The sequence below is a fragment of the Pelobates fuscus genome, chromosome 1 (genome assembly GCF_036172605.1).
Source record: "Pelobates fuscus isolate aPelFus1 chromosome 1, aPelFus1.pri, whole genome shotgun sequence".
Lineage (NCBI taxonomy): Eukaryota > Metazoa > Chordata > Amphibia > Anura > Pelobatidae > Pelobates > Pelobates fuscus.
In genome coordinates, this window is record NC_086317.1 from 32,323,821 (window position 1) to 32,345,212 (window position 21,392).

Here is a 21,392-nt window from a genome sequence, read left to right on the forward strand (position 1 = left end):
ATGAGTGTTGTGGTTGGATAGGATCGCTTGCCGGCTTGATGAGAGCAGTCATAGGCGGGCCTTCCCGGCTGGACTTGTCGGATCCCTTTCGCTGCTTGTGTAAACCTGTGTAGGTAAGGATGTTGGTTCTTCAGGGTCCTCACCTAAAGCTGTGGCTGTATACTGGACCGGGGTGTCGGTGTCTTCGGTCGGGTGACAGCCGCCTCCCTGTATGGACGCGTGTGTTTTATGGGTGAGTGGCGGCGGCGTCTCCGGCGCCATTTATAGGGCTGCTTCGTTGGGCGTCGTGGCAATGCAGCGGCTGGTACCTGGATGGACAGTGGAGGGCGGGTAAGCCGTGAGGGTAGTGAGGCTTCCTTTTGGTCCCGTGCCTTGTGTGGGGTCGGCCTCCTGATGCTATGAGCTCGGGTACCTGTTTTGTGAGTGTCCAGTTTGAGAGTGGGGGTTGTCTCAGTCTTCTCTTTGCTCACATGTGTCGGTCTCCGAAGCGCTCCGCCAGGCGAGGCATCCTCTTGCGGGGACCACAGAAGAGCCACCAGTTTTTTCCAGACTGCCCGGAACATGCGCTCATATCGGAGCTCAGTCTCCCTCCTGATCGAATACATGGCAGTGCGCGGGTCGACCGCCATTTTGCAGACCTCCCCCACGGTTGCTGGGCTTTGTGGCTCTGTCGCTTGAGCCTTGTGTGGCCGGTTGGTCTTACTGGGTTGGACCGGGATATCCCCCGCCGGTCCTAGTTCTCACTGTGATTTTCACAATGAGAAGATGCCAGCATCCATAGGAAAGCATTGAGAATGCTTTCCTATGGTCTGACTGAATGCGCGCACGGCTTTTTCCGCGCATGCGCATTCAGCCGATGACGTCCAAGGGAGGAGGAGGAGAGTCCCCAGCGCCGAGGGAAAGGTAAGTGTTTAACCCCTTCCAACTTCATCCCAGCGGGAGGGGGCCATGAGGGTGGGGACTATGGGTCCTTTAAAGGGATCCTATTGTGCCAGGAAAACAAACCCATTTTCAAGGCACTATAGGGTACTGAAGTGCCCTACTCCCTCGGGGTCCCCTCCCACAGGGCTGAAGGGGTTAAAGGCGTTATTCAATGCTTTCCTATGGGGGAAATCTGACGCACGAGGTCCATGAGGACGTCCAGCGTCAGATAACGGACCAAAAGTCTGTTTTGGATTTCGGAAGCGCCCCCAGTGGCTGTCTGTTAGCCACTGAGGGCAGACTTAAGGCTGCAATGTAAACCTTGCAGTTCTCTGGAACTGCATTGTTTTACATTCAGCACTCAGTGCAAAAGGGTCACAGCACCCAGACTACTTCAATTAGCTGAAGTGGTCTGGGTGCCTACAATGTCCCTTTTTAAGTTTCCAAAATTCCCATTTTCTTTAGCGTTCACATCAGCCTTATTAGTTCAAGTTTGTTCTGTTTTGGCTACTGCTGCCTATTTTCATGGTAAGGACTGTCTCCTTCCTGCCATTGTAGAAAGACATTTAGGATCACATAACTACCAGTATTACAGTTCTAGAGCTATGATGGAGATATCTATTCCACTTCCCGTACAAGTGACATCATATGGCAAGCGGGGCAAACATCTGGCTTTGTTGATGTTATTGAACGGACATTCAAAAGGATTACAGGGTTTGCAGTTCAGCTGCTGGGGAGCCAGAAGTCTCCTAACCATAGTCTAGTCAGGACATTAATGACTAACCTTGCTACTGCAGATGATTTGTGGGCTGCATTACCCATGGTCCTCAGCTGCCCATGGGATATGTTGACCACAGGTACCTGCAGTGCTAAGATTAGCTATCACTGCTGTGGATAGTAGGTACTGCTGGTGTCTATAGCAGGTAATAGGTGACTTAAGGAAGCACCCCAAATGCAGTCCAGGTTGAAAAATGTTTTAAATAAAAAAAAAAAATGTTTACATTTTTTCCACTTGTGTTTTTAGAATTGCCTTTTAAGGATTTGTTTATAACTTTTTGTGTTTTTAAATGGCAGATTGAGTTGGATCTCACACCGGAGATGCTTACAGGTCATGATAAAGAAGTGTTTGACTCTCTCAAACTGAGCAACCCAAGGAGACATGAAGTGCTGACACAGCTCTTGACGAGTCTTGGTCTCGAGTGTGAACTGAGCAGCCCACCTTCTCTAACACCTGTCTACCTGCTGACTGCAGAACCTGTAAGTTCAAACATCACCTGGCCTGTAACACAATGCAATGCCTCCAATGGGCTACACATGGAGGAGGTGTGGGGTGGGCAGAGTTTGCAATCCTCAGATAAGCATATATTTTCTATTGATAAATTTGTACTTACCTGAAATGACATGGCCATCCAAATTATTAAAGGGACTGTATCCACTTATTGAAGGGTACTATCCCTGCACTTTTACATTTCACTAATTTGTAAGACTGAAATCGGGCTTTTAACCCCTTAACGACGAGTGACGGAGAGGTCCGTCACTCAGGGGATTGCCTTAACGACGAGTGACGGACCTCGTCCATCACCCGTTAAAATTAACCCCAGATCGCCGCGATCGCGGGGTTAATGGTGCTCCGGTCTGCCTCTGTATTAGAGGCAGACCGGGAGCACCGACTCATGCTGTCTCAGCACATGTGCACGCTATGACAGCATGTCAGAGCGAGCACAAGTGCTCAGTATACTCACCTTCCGCCTCCCTGCACTTCCGGGTTCACTGTGAAGTGCAGGGAGACTGATCAGTGCTGATCCTGCCCCCTGTAAAAAAAATAAAGTTAAATTAAAATCCCACCCCCCTTTACCCAGTTTAATAAAAAATTAATCCCTTCCCTGCTAATTGATCACTGAGTACAGTGATCAATTGGCAGGAATTACATTTTACTATGATCTGCTTTGTTTTTTTTTTTTTAACCCCTGAGGGTTTATTCTTTTTTATTTATTTTTTTAACCCTCAGGGGTTAAATTTATTTTATTAATTAATTTAAATATTTTTAAAAGATACATTAAGCTAGCTGGGGAGGGTGGAAGTTAGTGGGGAATTGGGGAATTTAGTGTTAGGCTAACTAGGGGTTAGCGTTAAAAAAGTTTTAAAATAAGCTTTAAAAAGTTAAAAAATTCAGTTAAAAAAAGTTTTAATAACGTTTAAGTAAAAACAACACTGCCTACAGTGATCAAAATACAGATCTCAGTATTATACTGTGATCTAATTTTTTTTATCCCCTGACGATTAACTTTTATTTATTTTTTAGCCCTCAGGGGTTCAATTTATTTAATTAACTAATTTAAATATTGTATAATTAAATATTTTGCTAGCTGGGGTGGGTGGGAGTTATGGGAAAATGGGGAATTTACGGTTAGTGCTGATTATTGCTAGTTAGGGGTTAACGGTAAAACATTTTTAAAAAAATTAATAAGCAAAACCAAAGTTTAAAAAATAGTTTTAAAAGTAAAAAAAAGTTTTAAAAAGTTAAAAAATACCTTTAAAAACGCTCATTACCACTACACCTGGAACAAACTAGAGAAAAAATGATCCCACGCCAAGGTTCAAAATATGCCTTTTGAATTACCGCAGCGTGTATTCTTTAATAAATAGTATGTGTTTGTGGGGAAGTTTCAATAACCAACCATCTAAACTACTCCAAATTGGAACATGGACACAGCGTAAAACTTCAAAGTTAGAAAAAAAACTGAATGGCTGCGTCTAAAATGTGCCCCTTCAACATCCACATATACCTGGCAAAGGTACATATAGGGGTATTTTTGTACTCAGCAGACATAGCAGAGCAACATATGAAGTATTATACAGTGGTAGTACACATAAGGTTTGCAAAATGTACTGTGCAAACTCCCTTTGTGTGTCAAAAACGCAGAAAAAAATGCTTATTACCACTACACTTGGTACAAGCTAGCGGAAAAATTATCCCACGCTAAGGTTCAAAATATGCCTTTTGAACGACCCTGGGGTGTCTACTTTAAGAAATGGTAGGCTTTTGTGGGGTAGTTTGAATTTAAAACCTGCGAAGATGCTTGGAAATTGCACATAGGCCCAGCGTTAAAATTCAAAGTTCGGTAAAAACTGATATGGCTTGGTCTCCTATATGGCACTGTAGCTTCACAAAATAGTGCCAAAGACATTCTTTGGGGATGTATTTTTACTCAGAAGACTTAGCTGAGCATAATTTTGGGGTTTTGAACTTGGTGGCTCATATGAAGTATACAAAATGCCCAGCAAAAATGCAATCCGTATGTAAAAAATGCACAACATTATTTTTTACCACATACTTTGGCATATATTGGTGAAAAAATGGGGGCATGTTAAGGCACAATATGCACCTTATGAGACACCCTGGAGTGTCTACTTTTACAAATGGTAGGCCTTTGTGGGTTTTTTTTGAACAGTCAAACTACTATAATACCCCAAATGGAAGCATAGGCTCATTAAATCCGTCTCTCAAAATTTGACTGTGAATACTGAAAAGGACAGGTCTCCTATATGGCACTGTAGCTTCACAAAATAGTGCCAAAGACATACAATGGGGGTGTCATTTTACTCAGCAGATGTAACTGAACACAAAATAAAACTTTTGTACAGGAATAGTACACACCAACTTTACAAAATACACATGAGAAGTTCTTTGTTATAAGTTTGTGTGCGAAAACCCCCAAAAAACACAATTTTACTCCAATATTTATCAGTAGTTGGCGGTGAAATGGCTACGTAGAAAGTGTCAAAACAACCTTAGGTAAATAGCCTGTGGTGTCTACTTTATATAAATATATACAGGGAGTGCAGAATTATTAGGCAAATTAGTATTTTGACCACATCATCCTCTTTATGCATGTTGTCTTACTCCAAGCTGTATAGGCTCGAAAGCCTACTACCAATTAAGCATATTAGGTGATGTGCATCTCTGTAATGAGAAGGGGTGTGGTCTAATGACATCAACACCCTATATCAGGTGTGCATAATTATTAGGCAACTTCCTTTCCTTTGGCAAAATGGGTCAAAAGAAGGACTTGACAGGCTCAGAAAAGTCAAAAATAGTGAGATCTTGCAGAGGGATGCAGCACTCTTAAAATTGCAAAGCTTCTGAAGCGTGATCATCGAACAATCAAGTGTTTCATTCAAAATAGTCAACAGGGTCGCAAGAAGTGTGTGGAGAAACCAAGGCGCAAAATAACTGCCCATGAACTGAGAAAAGTCAAGCGTGCAGCTGCCAAGATGCCACTTGCCACCAGTTTGGCCATATTTCAGAGCTGCAACATCACTGGAGTGCCCAAAAGCACAAGGTGTGCAATACTCAGAGACATGGCCAAGGTAAGAAAGGCTGAAAGACGACCACCACTGAACAAGACACACAAGCTGAAACGTCAAGACTGGGCCAAGAAATATCTCAAGACTGATTTTTCTAAGGTTTTATGGACTGATGAAATGAGAGTGAGTCTTGATGGGCCAGATGGATGGGCCCGTGGCTGGATTGGTAAAGGGCAGAGAGCTCCAGTCCGACTCAGACGCCAGCAAGGTGGAGGTGGAGTACTGGTTTGGGCTGGTATCATCAAAGATGAGCTTGTGGGGGCCTTTTCGGGTTGAGCATGGAGTCAAGCTCAACTCCCAGTCCTACTGCCAGTTTCTGGAAGACACCTTCTTCAAGCAGTGGTACAGGAAGAAGTCTGCATCCTTCAAGAAAAACATGATTTTCATGCAGGACAATGCTCCATCACACGCGTCCAAGTACTCTACAGCGTGGCTGGCAAGAAAGGGTATAAAAGAAGAAAATCTAATGACATGGCCTCCTTGTTCACCTGATCTGAACCCCATTGAGAACCTGTGGTCCATCATCAAATGTGAGATTTACAAGGAGGGAAAACAGTACACCTCTCTGAACAGTGTCTGGGAGGCTGTGGTTGCTGCTGCACGCAATGTTGATGGTGAACAGATAAAAACACTGACAGAATCCATGGATGGCAGGCTTTTGAGTGTCCTTGCAAAGAAAGGTGGCTATATTGGTCACTGATTTGTTTTTATGTTTTTGAATGTCAGAAATGTATATTTGTGAATGTTGAGATGTTGAGACAAATTCTAAATTCGCTCCACATTTAAAGTTTATTTTACTCCTTGTGCTTTGTGACCTGTAACTACCAAAAAAAACTGAAAATCCCAGACACATTATATATTCTGTAATTCAGAACAACTAAATGCACCTGCACTAATTGTGCACACATTATTATTGCAAAAACTGTAAAAACAAACACAACATTTTTCATTTATTTTGCATTTTTCTGTATTTTTTTTATAACAAATAAGCATGTATATATATATATATAATATATATATATATATATATGTATGTTACATCAAATTAAAGCCCTTTCTGTCCTTTAAAAAACGGTGTATAATATGCGTCGGTGCAATAAATTGGTAAAATGCAAATTGCAGTTGAACGTAAATGGCAAAAAATGCCGTTGTCATTAAGTGAAAGACAAGCTTCTGAAGCTCTGTCCTTAAGGGGTTAAGGGACTCCCCAGACCCATAAAGAACTTTAGCTTGCTGAAGTGCTTTGTGTGAATAATGTGTCCTTTCTTTCTTTTTTCTTCTTTTTTTTTCTTTCATTTGACAAAAGCTGCAGATTTCAATAGAAATTGTCACTTTTATATCAGTCAACTTTTCCTGTTCCTTCCTGGTTTGGTTAACTCAGTGGAGCTAAACTCAAGAGGCCGCACTTGCTTTGCAAAGACTACATTAGGAAGCCTGTGATTGGACCTACATTAGGAACTACATTAGGAAGCCTGTGATTGGACCTACATTAGGAACTACATTAGGAAGCCTGTGATTGGACCTACATTAGGAACTACATTAGGAAGCCTGTAGGAACTACATTAGGAAGCCTGTGATTGGACAGTCCCGAAAGTCTGGGATGAGGATGGAGTGCTTGCAAAGGCTGCAGACAATAGATCTGCTTTTGCATGTCGTGTTGTTTACATTTTTTGTTATTTATATACTTCCAATAAAAAAAATACACAATAGGGGGCATATCTACTAAACTGTTTTGGGAATAAACTTATTTTTGCTTTTGGACAGTGGAGTGTGCCTTTTTTAAAGCAGAGCTTGTAGCTGTTTTATGCACTGGTAATTCTGTGTCTTGGCTCTCAGCACGCATTGCATGCTGAACAGGAAGAACTTGGTGAAACTGCTCCCTGAGAGCAGGCACTTGCAATTCCAACAAGTGACCTGTCTCTGTAATGATTGGTCCTGGTGGTGTCTGTAGACGCCTAGCACCCATCATCATAGAGGACGGGGACAATCTTTGGTCATGGTAATGGTTGCTCCCGTGGAACAATGTGTACATGTGCCTCTTTGTCAGTGCTGATGTATGAGTTGGTATGCAAGCTAGGAAGTGTAATTCTTAGAACTCTTGACTGACAGGGCCTGTAGGCGGTGCTTAGAGCCTAGCTTGCAAGCCCTGTTAAGTCGGTTTGACAAATTTTTTCCATCCAGTCAATTTTTCCATCCATATCAAGATAATAGGAGCAGGCAGAAGTGCAAATATATTGAGGAGGTCAATGGCGCTTACAGTGAAGTAGATAAAGTATTGGGTAAATATGGGAAAGGATGATAAAGGAGGATCTCGTAATGGCAAGGAGCAGGGCCTTCTTCACCCTTTTGTTCCTCTATGTCTGAATATGTTTGTCATTGATTTTATCTGTCTTGTCTGCCCATTGTACAATGCTATGGAACATGTTTCCAATGTGTGTGTGTATATATAAAACATGAAAAGCTCAGTAATTTTAGGTAAAAAAAACTAACTGGTTTAATATTAAATGTTCATTTATTAATCCTATACTGAATCGCAAAGACCGATATGCAAAGGTTAAAGATCTATGGCTATATCTCACAGCCACCCATTGGTGATTGCCTTAGATAACACAGCTATAGAGGCACTCTTGATTAGTTACACAATGGTTAAAAGTGAATTCATAAATTGATGTCCTATTTAGTGCTACGTGACTGACCTCTGCTGGTGGAGAACTAATAGTGAACTTTTGTTCTGCAAGTAAGATGGGATACAACCGCTTTAGTAGCTATGAATGCAATGGCCCATGACGTTTTCTGATATGTGGGTAATTCTACATCCTTTTTCCAGTAGGTCATTCTGCACACACAGGATGAACTCAGTGTTTAATGGACACTATTCTCTGTTTAGCTTGTTATATTGACATTGCTAATTGAATAAGAGTGATTTTCAATATTCCGTAAATATACTCGCCGTGCAAAGCTTGATTTTCACATCCTCAATATCAGCCCTAATTAATTGTACGTGGTAGATTCTGCTGTGTAACTTGTTGCAGCACTTCTGGCGTGGATGGATTGCCTTTTTAAGAGTTTCTATTGCCAATATCTTGACACGGGTTCCATTATTTCCATGTTATGCCACTATTATTGCAGTTAGAATGTCTGTAATGTGGGTGTAAATGTTAGTGTGCATTTGTGTGATTCTGGATGTAATTTTGTCCATCCAGGTCTCCATGTTTCTCCCACTCCTGCATTACTCTCACCCCCCACTTTTTTCCTGAAGCTTACTCGTTTCTCCCTCCCCTTCCGGTCCCCTACTTGTGTGTCCATTCCGTATATATCTTATCACTTGTATCTCCCCATCTCCTTGTGCCGGTCTCCCACATTTTCATCTTCTATCTATTCATAGTTACAGGATGTCATTCTATCCTTCTCCCCCCATTGTGTCTCTTTATTCTCGCATCAAAAGTCTCATTTTGCAGTTTGAACACTTATAGATCACAAACTGGGCAACAGTATGCAATATGGAGTAAGGAGCGTTCGTGTATGAAAAGGGGGGTTCAATTAACGTGGTCCAAATATAATTTTGTCTCTTTACGAATTATTATTATTGGCATTTATATAGCGCCAACTTATTCCACAACGCCTTAAATTCTCAATGGTGAGACTCCACCTTGAATAGGCAGTACAATTTTGGGCACCGGTTTTAAAGAAGGCTGTTGCAGAAGGTGAGCTCCAAAATTAGTAACATTAGTTATGAGGAAAGGCTAGAGAAACCGTAATTGTTATCTTTAGAAAACAGGCCCCTCAGAGAGGATATGATCGCACTATACAAATATATACAGGGTACAGTACAAACCGCTATGTGCTAACCTGTTGATTAGCAGGAATATACAACAGACAAGAGGTCGTGCACTGAGACTGGAAGAAAGGAGTTTTCACTTACAGCAAAGGAAAGGGTTCTTCACAATAAGAACAATAAAGATGTGGAATTCTCTGCTTTAAGAGGTTGTCTTATTGGATTCTATAGATAGTTAAAAAAGGCTTGAATATTGCATAGACAGACAGAATATTCTCGAATATTGCATAGACAGAATATTCAAGGATATAATCGATATGTATGTAAACAGGTTGTTGATCCAAGGAGAAATCTGATTGCCATTATGGAGTCAAGAATTAATTTTCTTCTAGTAGTCCAGGTATACGCAAAATGTATGGTATGTGTATAGAGCTTTCCTGGAGACATTAATAAACTGCGTACAGAACAGAAGATGGATTCATACAATTATCATGCTTTCTTTGCAAAGGTCCTCCGTTTTTGGCCCTGTTTATAAAAGTAAATGAGAGGCAAACGCACTGTTCTTCAGTGCTGATCCAGAATGCAGATCCGAAGCCTGCAAACCCCAATATATAAGTAGCAAACCAAAATGAGATTTTATTCTATTCATGAAAACTACATTGAAAGTGTATGCATCTTGTGTCAGATTTTGCCAAATTTTACACATAGCAGAGAGTGGCAAACACAGATCATGTGCTTAGTAGGTAAAGTTTAAACGGCAGTATGTTGGCAATACAATGCTGTTTAAGTTTTAATGGCACAAATGATCATATTTCCTGGAAATTTCACTGAACGTAACTGTACAGTGGCCACTAGAGGGAGCATTTCTATCTATACTGTATAGCTCATAATGAAAGTTCATTATTTTTGCTGGCTGCTGATTATGTTCATCCATCTATCAAATATCCATTGCAGCCTTTCACCCATCAATCCATTTTCTTTTGTATTTTTGCTAGAGTATGGTGGAGCAGATAAGTGGGGAACATAGGTACTCCCCCCACCCCCAAAAAAAATTAAAAAAATATTTGTGCAGAAAATAACCATGGTAAGATTTTTTATTCTTTTATTTTCTGCCCTTCAGTGTATGAGACCCAGTATTATGTGGCATTCTCCTGCCTGCCATCTAGTGGATGATGTAAAATCTGCTGCTCGGTACCAAGAGTAAATCAAGTCTGCTTGTTTGATACTGTAACGTGTGGTCCGTCTTGTGCCCTCTTTTCATGCACAAGGAATGGATCCCAGGACCGCTCCAGTCTACACATTGTATTTCCATGAAGCTGAATCCGGTCCAGTGGAGAACCCAACACAAATGATGCTGGTGACATTTGCAGTAACAAGACATATACTGCATATTCCAGTTGTATTTTCATTCAGGCTCTGTTATTATTCTGCCATCTAGCGTTAAAGGACCACTCTAGTGCCAGGAAAACATACTCGTTTTCCTGGCACCAGAGTGCCCTGAGGGTGCCTCCACCCTCATGGACCCACTCCCGCCGGGCTCTGGGGGGAGGAAGGGGTTAAACTTACCTCTTTCTCCAGCGCCGGGCGGGGAGCTTTCCTCCTCCTCCTCTTCTTTCTCGCAACGTCATCGGCTTAATGCGCATGCGCGGCAGGAGCCGCGCTCGCATTCAGCCGGTCGCATAGGAAAGCATTCATAATGCTTTCCTATGGACGCTTGCGTGCTCTCACTGTGATTTTCACAGTGAGAAGCACGCAAGCGCCTCTAGCGGCTGTCAATGAGACAGCCACTAGAGGCTCGGGAGGCTGGCTTAACCCTCAGTATAAACATAGCAGTTTCTCTGAAACTGCTATGTTTATAAAAAAAAGGGTAAAAGCTAGCTGGACCTGGCACCCAGACCACTTCATTAAGCTGAAGTGGTCTGGGTGCCTAGAGTGGTCCTTTAAGCTCTGGCTTCGACTGTATGACATGTGAGCATGGTCTTCTTTTCAATATAAGTAAACTATATGGGATCCTCCTAAACATTATTATTTTATTTTAATTTTTTTTGTATAATTTAACACAAGCTGCCTTACCTAGTACTGCTTAGTCTGTGGGTTTAGATTGGAGTTCTTTTTGAATGCCGTGTATGAAGCTCTCCCAAGTCAATCTTGACCATACTTTCAGCTAGGACTCTAACGGGTTAGATTCCGGTCTGTCTAATGCAGGTCTGCACAGCCTACTGCCCCCCAGATGTTTTGAACTATAACTCCCATGATTCCCTGGCTATCTGTTTCATTCAAAGAAATCTGGGCGTTGTAGTCAAGTACATCTGGGGGACCACAGGTTGTGCGGACCTGGTCTAGTACGATAACAAGTGAATCCTGTGACTTCTCTGGACCTTACGACTTTCCTGGAAACTGCTCTTGCAGTCATTTTGAATGCTTGACCTCTTCTTGTTAAGTCACTATACATAAATGTATTTATGAAGAAATATAGACCTTCTTTTCTTACATGTTCTTTAATGGAATTTAGAATCTTGATTCATGAAATCGCGGTATAAGCGTCTTCCTATCCTTGTTCCTTGTTACTTTCTTACTCAATCTTTTTGGTGTACGTCGATCACCTATAAACTGCCTGTGCAGGAAAATGTCTGCCTATTAAATCATTTGTCTAGTTTAAAGTCTACAATGGAAATTTACGAAGTATCAAATCATACGAGAGCGTTTTTCTTCCACTTTGGATATTCCCAGCTTCCTTGTAACTGTACTGTTCTTGGCTACCAAAAATGTTGTAAAATAAAATAATTGTAAAGCACGTTGAGGTCTGGAGAGACCTATTACCGTTCCCCATGAAAAGTGAACCCGTAAAACAGGATGAAGAAGACTAAACTTAATACCGCGAATGAAATGTTCTTAGCAAGGAAAGGAATTGGCTTAGAATTTCCCCCTAAATCTGTGGACAGATGGCTAGACAGTAAAAAAGAAAAAAGTCCCATAGTAATTAGAGCCTATGGACTTTCAACCTTTAACTGCGTACAACCATCATGAAGAAAAAAAAAAAGTTTAATATGACGTAAATTTGCCGATTTATATAACTTCATATTAAAACAACTGCACCTGAAAATGGGATTTATTTAGTCTCTAAAGCTGATATAATGTCATCGATGTGTGACACTTCAATTGGACCATTGAAAAATGTGCACAAATTAATGTTTGCCGTGGGAGAAATATATGCTAGTGCACTCGGAAAATGCGGCTTTGCTCTTTTCATGTACTTAATTGATATAGTCTATAACTTTTCCCATTTGTGGTACCAGATTGTAAATGGGTGAAAAGTTTGTTGGCCTTGCGGATGTAAATGTGGTATGACAAGAAGTCCTTTGTCCTCCATGTCAAAAGAGTCGAACTGCTCGTTAACGCATTTTTGGTATTGTTTGCACAGATGTCGTAACTTTAAAAAAAAAAAAAATATATATATATATATATTGTTTTTGTATGGGATAATTTTAACAGCGAAAAAAAAATAAAAATACTTGGACGTTCTAATAATATTCCGTGACATCTGTGATTTTTATATGGGTTCCGAAACTGCTTTGAGACAATTATTTGAGTCCAAAGAAATGGTTTAACTCCATTTTATTTGTTTTTATCTTCTAAATTTAAATACATTTTAAATGAATTGCATCCTAAAGGAAATGGCTATGGGGATTATATTTATATATAAAATAATTTTTGTATTACACCACATTTTGTATTGCATATGTCACTTTGAATACCATAGTTGCTAGCTTGGAATCTTTTTGAATGCCACATATTTTGTTTTGTGTATAATGTCCTAATCATACCCCCAGCAAGCGAGGTAACGCTAACAAGGCTTTATCCTGTTGCTTTGTTGTAAAGCCCCCTTCACCTGCTGTTCCAGTTTGTCAATCGAATTTAGTGTTTTATCAAGTTTACCTATTGTACAGCACTGCGGAACGTGTTGGTGCTGTATAATGGTTTGTAACGGGCACAGCACCGCGGAACGTGTTGGTGCTGTATAATGGTTTGTAACGGGTACAGCACTGCGGAACGTGTTGATGCTGTATAATGGTTTGTAACGGGTACAGCACTGCGGAACGTGTTGGTGCTGTATAATGGTTTGTAACGGGTACAGCACTGCGGAACGTGTTGATGCTGTATAATGGTTTGTAACGGGTACAGCACTGCGGAACGTGTTGATGCTGTATAATGGTTTGTAACGGGTACAGCACTGCGGAACGTGTTGGTGCTGTATAATGGTTTGTAACGGGTACAGCACTGCGGAACGTGTTGATGCTGTATAATGGTTTGTAACGGGTACAGCACTGCGGAACGTGTTGATGCTGTATAATGGTTTGTAACGGGTACAGCACTGCGGAACGTGTTGATGCTGTATAATGGTTTGTAACGGGGACAGCACTGCGGAACGTGTTGGCGCTGTATAAATAATTGTAATTGGTACAGCATTTGGAACACTAATATTTTTAAAGAAAGACTTCAGACACATAAAGCACTTCAGTATGATGTACTGCGTTATATGTCTGTAGTTTGCAACTTTTTTAATGGGTCGGCACTTTTCTAACTAGGGAAATTAACCGCCTTCATGGAAGTTATTGTTGTCTTCTGATAGTTTCACCAGGCTAATGCAAGTGGCGAGTGTGCTGGGGTAGATTGTGCCGGCCTCCCAACCTTCTCAAGTAGCTCTATTGCAGCTCATTGGAAAGCTGTGGTCAATGAGAAGTCTCTGAATGGGGAATTCTCTGGCACAGACTGATAGCCTGTATGTGGGATAGAGGGGGGACTTGCAAAGGCTGCAGAAGGCAGGTCTGGAGCTATTTAAAGCTGTTTACATGCACCTCCAAATAAAATCTGCAGAAAAGGTGCATGCTTTCTTTGGGGAATATCTACTAAATGGTTAAAAAAAAAATCCATGGCTTTCTTTAAACTTTCTTTAAACTCTCTGGGAAAGGGCCGAATAAATAACAAAACTTCCACCAGAAAATGAAACCTTTGCCCTACAATAATGAATCCATACATGGGGCAATGGAACGTCAACATATCGCATTATCAAAGCTCATTGGAAAGCTGTGGTCAATGAGAAGTCTCTGAATGGGGAATTCTCTGGCACAGACTGATAGCCTGTATGTGGGATAGAGGGGGGACTTGCAAAGGCTGCAGAAGGCAGGTCTGGAGCTATTTAAAGCTGTTTACATGCACCTCCAAATAAAATCTGCAGAAAAGGTGCATGCTTTCTTTGGGGAATATCTACTAAATGGTTAAAAAAAAAATCCATGGCTTTCTTTAAACTTTCTTTAAACTCTCTGGGAAAGGGCCGAATAAATAACAAAACTTCCACCAGAAAATGAAACCTTTGCCCTACAATAATGAATCCATACATGGGGCAATGGAACGTCAACATATCGCATTATCAAAGTTCCGTGTCAGCATGCTAATAAAGTTACTGTAACTTTAACAGGCACACTATACGTTCTAAAAGACATGGTCAAAGTGACCCACTTGCCCTGAAACCCTCACTGATGCTGTGTGCTCTGAACTCAGATCTATAGCTATAGTGCGCCTTTTTTTTTTTTTTATCTGAAAAGGGCAGCTGTAACAAATGTAAACATTTCACCATTTTCAAGCCCCTTGCAAACAGAGGATCTTCAAGGCTTCATGACTTTCTAACTCTGAATAATCCTTCTGTATGTGAACGAGGCACAGATATTCATTTCTATACTGTGAGCCTAATCCCTTTTGGCAGTAACGTGCATTTTGCATACAACTACAAGACAATGGCTAAAGACAGATGACCGATATTGACTTCTTGACGGACTCTTGCTCTGCTGACATTATGACCACAACTAGGGATGATCACCCTGGAAAGCATTTAGATGTTGATTGGTGTTATAAAAATGTGTAATATTTTGGATTATTGACTTCAGTTTATCGTTGTGTTTTTTTTTTGTTTTTTTAATTAAACTAGAGTTTTTTTTGTTTTGTTGTGTGCTTTGATGCTGTGTATTTTCTGATCAGGTGATATTTATATTAATGGAGATGTTTTTGCATAACACGGTCATTTTAAATATTGGGCACGTAGGGATGCTTTTACATTAAAGGGACGCTCCAGACCTCTAAAGCACATTTTGTAAAACGGGGAAAAAAAATGTGCAAGTTTTAATAGAAATTGGCACTTTTAGTAAGTAAAGGGACACTGAGGGCACCCAGACCACTTCAGCTCATTGTCCCTTTTGCACTTAGTGCTGCAATGTAAACACTGCAGTTTCTATGGAACTGCATATTGCATATTTCTAACATGCAGTAAATGTTACACTCAACAAACCCCTTGCCCGTTCAGGTATTTCAAGTGGTCCAGCTCAAGCACACCTGGTGCAACTACGAAGCCTTTGATTAGTTGCATCAGGTGTGCTTGAGACAATACCTGTTTTGTATATTTGTGCTGTTGTGAGGGATTCTGTTCAGGGGGTTGAATAATTTTGAGATTGGAAAAGTCATAAGTTGCATTTTCAGCTGAATTTGGGGAAACCACTTGAAGCATACATTGTGTTGAGCTATTTCAATGTATTTTTTTGATTTGTTCATTGCAAACAACTGAACTTCTCTAAATTTTGACAATTAACCTGGTTTTCAATGGGGGAGGGGGGGGGCGGGAGGGGGCTTGAATAATTCTGATTACAACTGTACACACATATATTTATGTATGTCTATTTTCATCCTGTACACTGTGCATGGGATCTATCTTGGCAGAATGACATTCTGAGTTTAGAATAGAATCGGAGATTTGTTTTGGACCAAACTGCAACTCATCTGAATTTGGGTCAATTGGGTATTTATTTTTTTTGTAAATCTTTTTATTTGTTGGTTGTAAGATAACATGAAGATTCAGCTCGCAGGCCGTCATGAAAAACAATCGACAAACAAGTTTGGCGTCAGACATTTTGATCATAAAACATCCTTTCATGTAGCAGAGCTCCATTACTTTGTTACAGTATGTTTCTTTTTTTTTTTTCTTTTTTTTTTTTAAATAATACATGTATGGAAAATATAACAGGAAAGTTAGGCTTGCAGGCCTTTAGTAACGACAAACGTAGCTCCAAGACATGTGTGGAAAATATAACAGGAAAGTTAGGTTCGCAGACCTTTAGTAGTGACAAACGTAGCTTCAAGACATGTCTACGCCATATGATTCTCTGTAAATAGGTTACCAGTATTATGACTTATCTCTTATTTTCGTCCCATCGTCACGTGTAAGGTATAGTGTATTTTTTTCCCCTCCTTTGTTATTTTCTACAAATCTATTTGTAGTAGACAGTGTCTACGGGCTCTCCTTGTCGCTCGTGGATGTTTGTGATTGGTGTGGGATCCTATGACGGGTGATCTCGCATGTGGTATGTTTGTGGTGTCTACGCGTCGTGTCAGTTACCTGTGGGCTCGCTAAGCTCATGTCTCTGTGTATTGATTCTGGTAGGGATTCATATGTTCCCTGTCCTAGCTGCCCTATCTGCCGTTGTTGTCAATTGGGTATTTAGTAGAATTTCTGAACTATGCAATGGTGGTTTGTTTTCTGAATCCGCATGCGACCAAATTACGTGTGTCCCAAAAAATTGTGATCTCTTAAGAAAAACTGATTTGGCAGGACCGAAATTTCTCACCCTACCCAAGTCTAGTTTAGAGGGTCCCATGATGCTTAGTGTTTCCCCAGGCTTTAGGGGACCCTGCCACGACCACTAATCACAGTGGGAAAAAAACTGTTTCTATATAAAGTAATCCGTAAAAACACAAGCAGAAAAAAAAGAGAGAACGGTTTTATTTCTTTCGTTGCTGCCTGAGTGGACCAAAGCCAGCTTCAAACCTCAGTTATTATTTTTACAGCAATAAAGTAGATTTTACACCCTCTTTGTCTGAGTTTCCTTAACACTTCAAGCTTAGACCAAATTGCACATTGGGAAAACACATTATGAAACAGCGTTGCTCATTCATGGAGCGAGATTTCTAAATAAATATACACAGTCACTCTTCAGACCCCAATATGTTTTTCTTCTGTTATTTCCTTGTTTTCTTATGCAATGGGTGTATCAATATGCAGTTCTATTTGCACTCGGATAGGGTTTAGCTCCTGACCTAGCTGTTTTCCTATAATAAACAAACTGATTATGAGGGAGCTATTCACTAGATTGTTTCCAGATCCGTCTTAGTCTGCAAGAACAGGTAAACCCTGAGCTTCAAAACGTAAGGCCAATTTCTTAGACGCAAGTTTACCGGGCACCATATATTCGTCTTTTAATGCAGAAAAAAATGATTCATAACCCTATTTGGTATATTCCCTAAACGCAAAATGTGTCGGCAATTGAAAAATAAATTCAAAAATTTGGCATAAATTAACTAAATTGTGACGATAGCCAAATTGGATAATTTTTCGAAATCTGCATTTTTTATTTTTTTTTTTACCTAAAGCTTGCAGTTTTAATTTTGAGTTTGCTACATTTCTGAATAAACCCCTGTGTAAACATTGTATACCCATATATAGAATTTTGTAATACAGAATTCAAATGTAGCTTTGGGAAAATAAATATTTAATTATAATTCCCGAGGAATTTAAAAATGAAGTGAAGTTGGAGAATATCTATCAATATATATATATTTTTTTTCTCTCCAAAATTTGCAATGCCTCTACAATTGTCCATGTTTCCCCATTTAGTAATCATGCGTTATTATTGTTTGTTTTATTATTTATATAGCGCCAGCAAATTCCGTAGCGCTGTACATTATATGCCTGTTCATTTGTGGATCATGCAGATGGTACAGCAGGAAAGAGATGTTCATAGATTTTATTTAAAAAAAGGGATTTATTAATTATAACAGATGTTTTCATAAAAAAAAAAAATAATGTAAGCAAATTCTCCGCAGTGAAGCAGTCACTGACTTGCTGTCTATACATTGCATAATCCGCTCAATTACCGATCGCTTGCAGTGGGTGTGTTTTTTAAAACGGCAGAAAAGGATCTTTGACCCCCCAAACTTAATGAAAACAAATTCAAAGTGACCCTGTGACCACTTTCACATACTGTTCGAGCAGAACCTGGCAGCCACCTCAGAATTAACCCTTTTAGAGTCCTAGTTAACTATGTTGCACATGATGTTTAAAAAACATAAATAAAAATCAATTTCTACAAATTGACGTTTCCAGAATCATGATAAAGGTGTTGAGAGTTACTGTATGCCTGTACTTTTCAGTAAATCGATGACCAGATTTGTGTACGTTAAGAAGTTGTCATTTTTACACCAGTGTTTGGAGGGAAGATACCTCCATGGGCAAGTAGTATTGGGGGACTCATTTTATTATTATTATTGCCATTTATATAGCGCCACCAGATTCCGTAGCGCTTTACAATATTATGAGAGGGGGGATTTAACTATAAATAGGACTAGAAAACTTACAGAAACGATAGGTTGAAGAGGGCCCTGGTCAAACAAGCTTACAGTCTATAGGATTCCTGTTGAGAAATAGACACCCTCTGTATATACAGTAATGGCTTCCGACATCCATTTTATATGAACAGGGTAAACTGTGCTTGTGAAACCTAAGTTGATAAGTGGGCAAGAGGCCAATCTAAATATTACTGAAATTTTGGGAGCCAGAATAAATGGGTACTAAATAAGAGGGGATGAACCAGATTTTACACAGATTCAGAATCCATGCATGAGGAAAGTTCAGTGTCTCCATGCATAGGGTAAAACAACCTGCCTAATATAGTATAGGTCCCCTTTGTGCTTCCAAAACAACTCTGATGCATGGATTCCATGGGACTTCTGAATGTCTCCTGTGGTATCTGGCACCAAAACACTAGCAACAAGTCCTGCAAGTTCCATGAATTGGATTTGTTGTTCCAGCACATCCCAAAGATTGTCAATTGGATTAAGATATGGAAATTTGGAGGCCAACACAACACCTTAAACTCTGCCATGTTCCTCAAACCATTCCTAAACAAGTGTGGCAGGATGTGTATTCTGTTGAAGGAGGCCACTGCCACCAGGGAACACCAGTGTCTTGAAGAGGTGTACATGGTCTGCAACATTCTCTAGATAGGTGAGACATGTCAAAATATCATCCACATGAATGGCAGGGCCCAAGGTTTCCCAGCAGAATATTGCTAGGGCATAACACTGCCTCCAGCAGTGTCTTCTTCCCATGGTGCATTCTGCTGCTGTCTCTTCCCCAGGTAAACAACACACATGTGTACCCACTTACATTGTTCCATGGTCCAGTTCTGATGCTAATAGCCCTGGGTGCCAATAACCCTGATGCTGGTACACCGGTTGTCCTTCCTTACTCCACTTTTGGTAGGTACTAACCACTGCATACCAGGAACATCCCACAAGACTTGCCGTTTTAGCGATGCTCCGACCCGGTCGACTAGCCTTCAATGTTTGACCCTTGTCAAAGTCACTTAGAACTTGTTGCTTGCCCATTGTTCCTGTTTCCAATGCATGAAATTCAAGAGTAGAGCTGTTCACTTGCTGCCCAACATATGCCACCCCATGGCAGGAGCCGTTGTAACAATATAATCAATGTTACTCACGTCACCTGTCAGTGGTTCTGATGTTGTGGCTGATCCGTGTATTAAAGTGTTCAAGCCTACACTGTAAACGGCCTTGTGTTTTTTTTTTTTTATATCTGTAACTGTTACTAATGCATTGAAAATTGTGATGCTGATTTGAAGATAGTTGCCTTCACACTGAGATACTGGTAATTCAATCTAAATGAAGTATAACCTGAATAGGTAATGACACTAACCCTTTTCCATGATCATTTTAAACTGATATGTGGAAGAATTAAATAAAGGTTAAATAACAATGTAAATGTTGTTACAGTGGCCTTTTCAGATCATTAGCTCATACCTAGCTGTGCATTACTCCAACATATGACCCGCCTGAAAGGATTACGCATGCTGTAAATTTGCCAGTGTCTGTAGCAATGAAAATGATCTGGTTCCGCTTTTAGTTTGCTATAGAACAAGCTTATGGCCGTTTACTTGATCTGTTTATTCATTTGGTAGCAGATAACGTGTGTATATGTGTGAGGTCTTGGTCTATGCTTAGTGCGTTCAGTGTGATTTTTGTAGACTTTGACAGGTTGACATTTTTTACTTGATTACGTAGTGGGGAAGTGAACGTGTATTGCTATAAAGATTGTTACATGTTTAGATTAAAGGGACAAAACAACTTTAGCTTAATGAAGCAGTTTTTGTGTTTCACTGCTCAATTCAATGCTGCTTAGGAGTTAAATCCCTTTTGTTTCTGTTTATACAGCCCTAGCCTCACCTCCCCTGGCTGTGACTGACACAGCCTGCATGAAAACAGTGGTTTCATTTTCAATGAGATGTAACTTGCATTCAAAGTTTTTATCTCCTGCTCTGTAAATTGAACTTTAATCACACATAGGGAGCTCTTGCAGGGTATAGCAAGCTAGTAGCAGAGCAGGAGATAAGAAATTCTACGTTAAATAGAACTTACAATAAAGTAAGTGTAAACATTAGATGTCTCTTTACAGGAAGTGTTTAGGAAGGCTGTGTACTGGGGCTGCATAAACAAATTGATTTAAATGACCACTATTGGCACCAAGACCACTTCAGCTTAATGAAGTGGTCTGGGTGCCTGGTCTAGCTAGGTTTAACCCTTTTTTCTATAAACATAGCAGTTTCAGAAAAACTGCTATGTTTATAAATGGGTTAATCCAGCCTTTAGTGGCTGTCTCATTGACAGCCGCTAGAGGCGCTTCCGCGCTTCTCACTGTGATTTTCACAGTGAGAAGACGCCAGCGTCCATAGGAAAGCATTGTGAATGCTTTCCTATGAGACTGGCTGAATGCGCGCGGCTCGTGCCGCGCATGTGCATTCAGCCGAGGAGGAGGAGAGTCCCCCGCCCGGCGCTGGAGAAAGAGGTAACTTTAACCCCTTCCACCCCCTAGAGCCCGGCGGGAGGGGGACCCTGAGGGTTGGGGCACCCTCAGGGCACTATAGTGCCAGGAAAACGAGTATGTTTTCCTGGCACTATAGTGGTCCTTTAACTTTAACTCCTAAATGGCAGAGAATTGAGCAGTGAGACTGCAGGAGCATGATCTATACATCAAAACTGCTTCATTAATTAAGCTAAAGATGTTTTGGTGACTATAGTGTCCCTTTTACTCAATCTATGCTGTCACAATGGGCACAGAAACCAATATCATCTTAATAGCCAATGTGTACATCAAGAGTTTCACATTGGCAAATATCAATTTTGTGCATATTGCACATCTGTCGGCAAGCACAGC

The 21,392-nt window shown here is 40.6% G+C and overlaps 1 protein-coding gene across 2 annotated transcripts in view; it reads left to right on the top strand.

The window, feature by feature from the left end:
• HLCS (holocarboxylase synthetase) overlaps nucleotides 1-21,392 on the top strand; it is a 151,676-nt gene that overhangs the window by 22,344 nt on the left and 107,940 nt on the right. For both annotated transcript variants that reach the window (XM_063447365.1, XM_063447374.1), the window contains exon 6: nucleotides 1,996-2,178. In XM_063447365.1, the coding sequence (XP_063303435.1) occupies nucleotides 1,996-2,178 (183 nt within the window). The remainder of the gene's footprint in view (nucleotides 1-1,995; nucleotides 2,179-21,392) is intronic.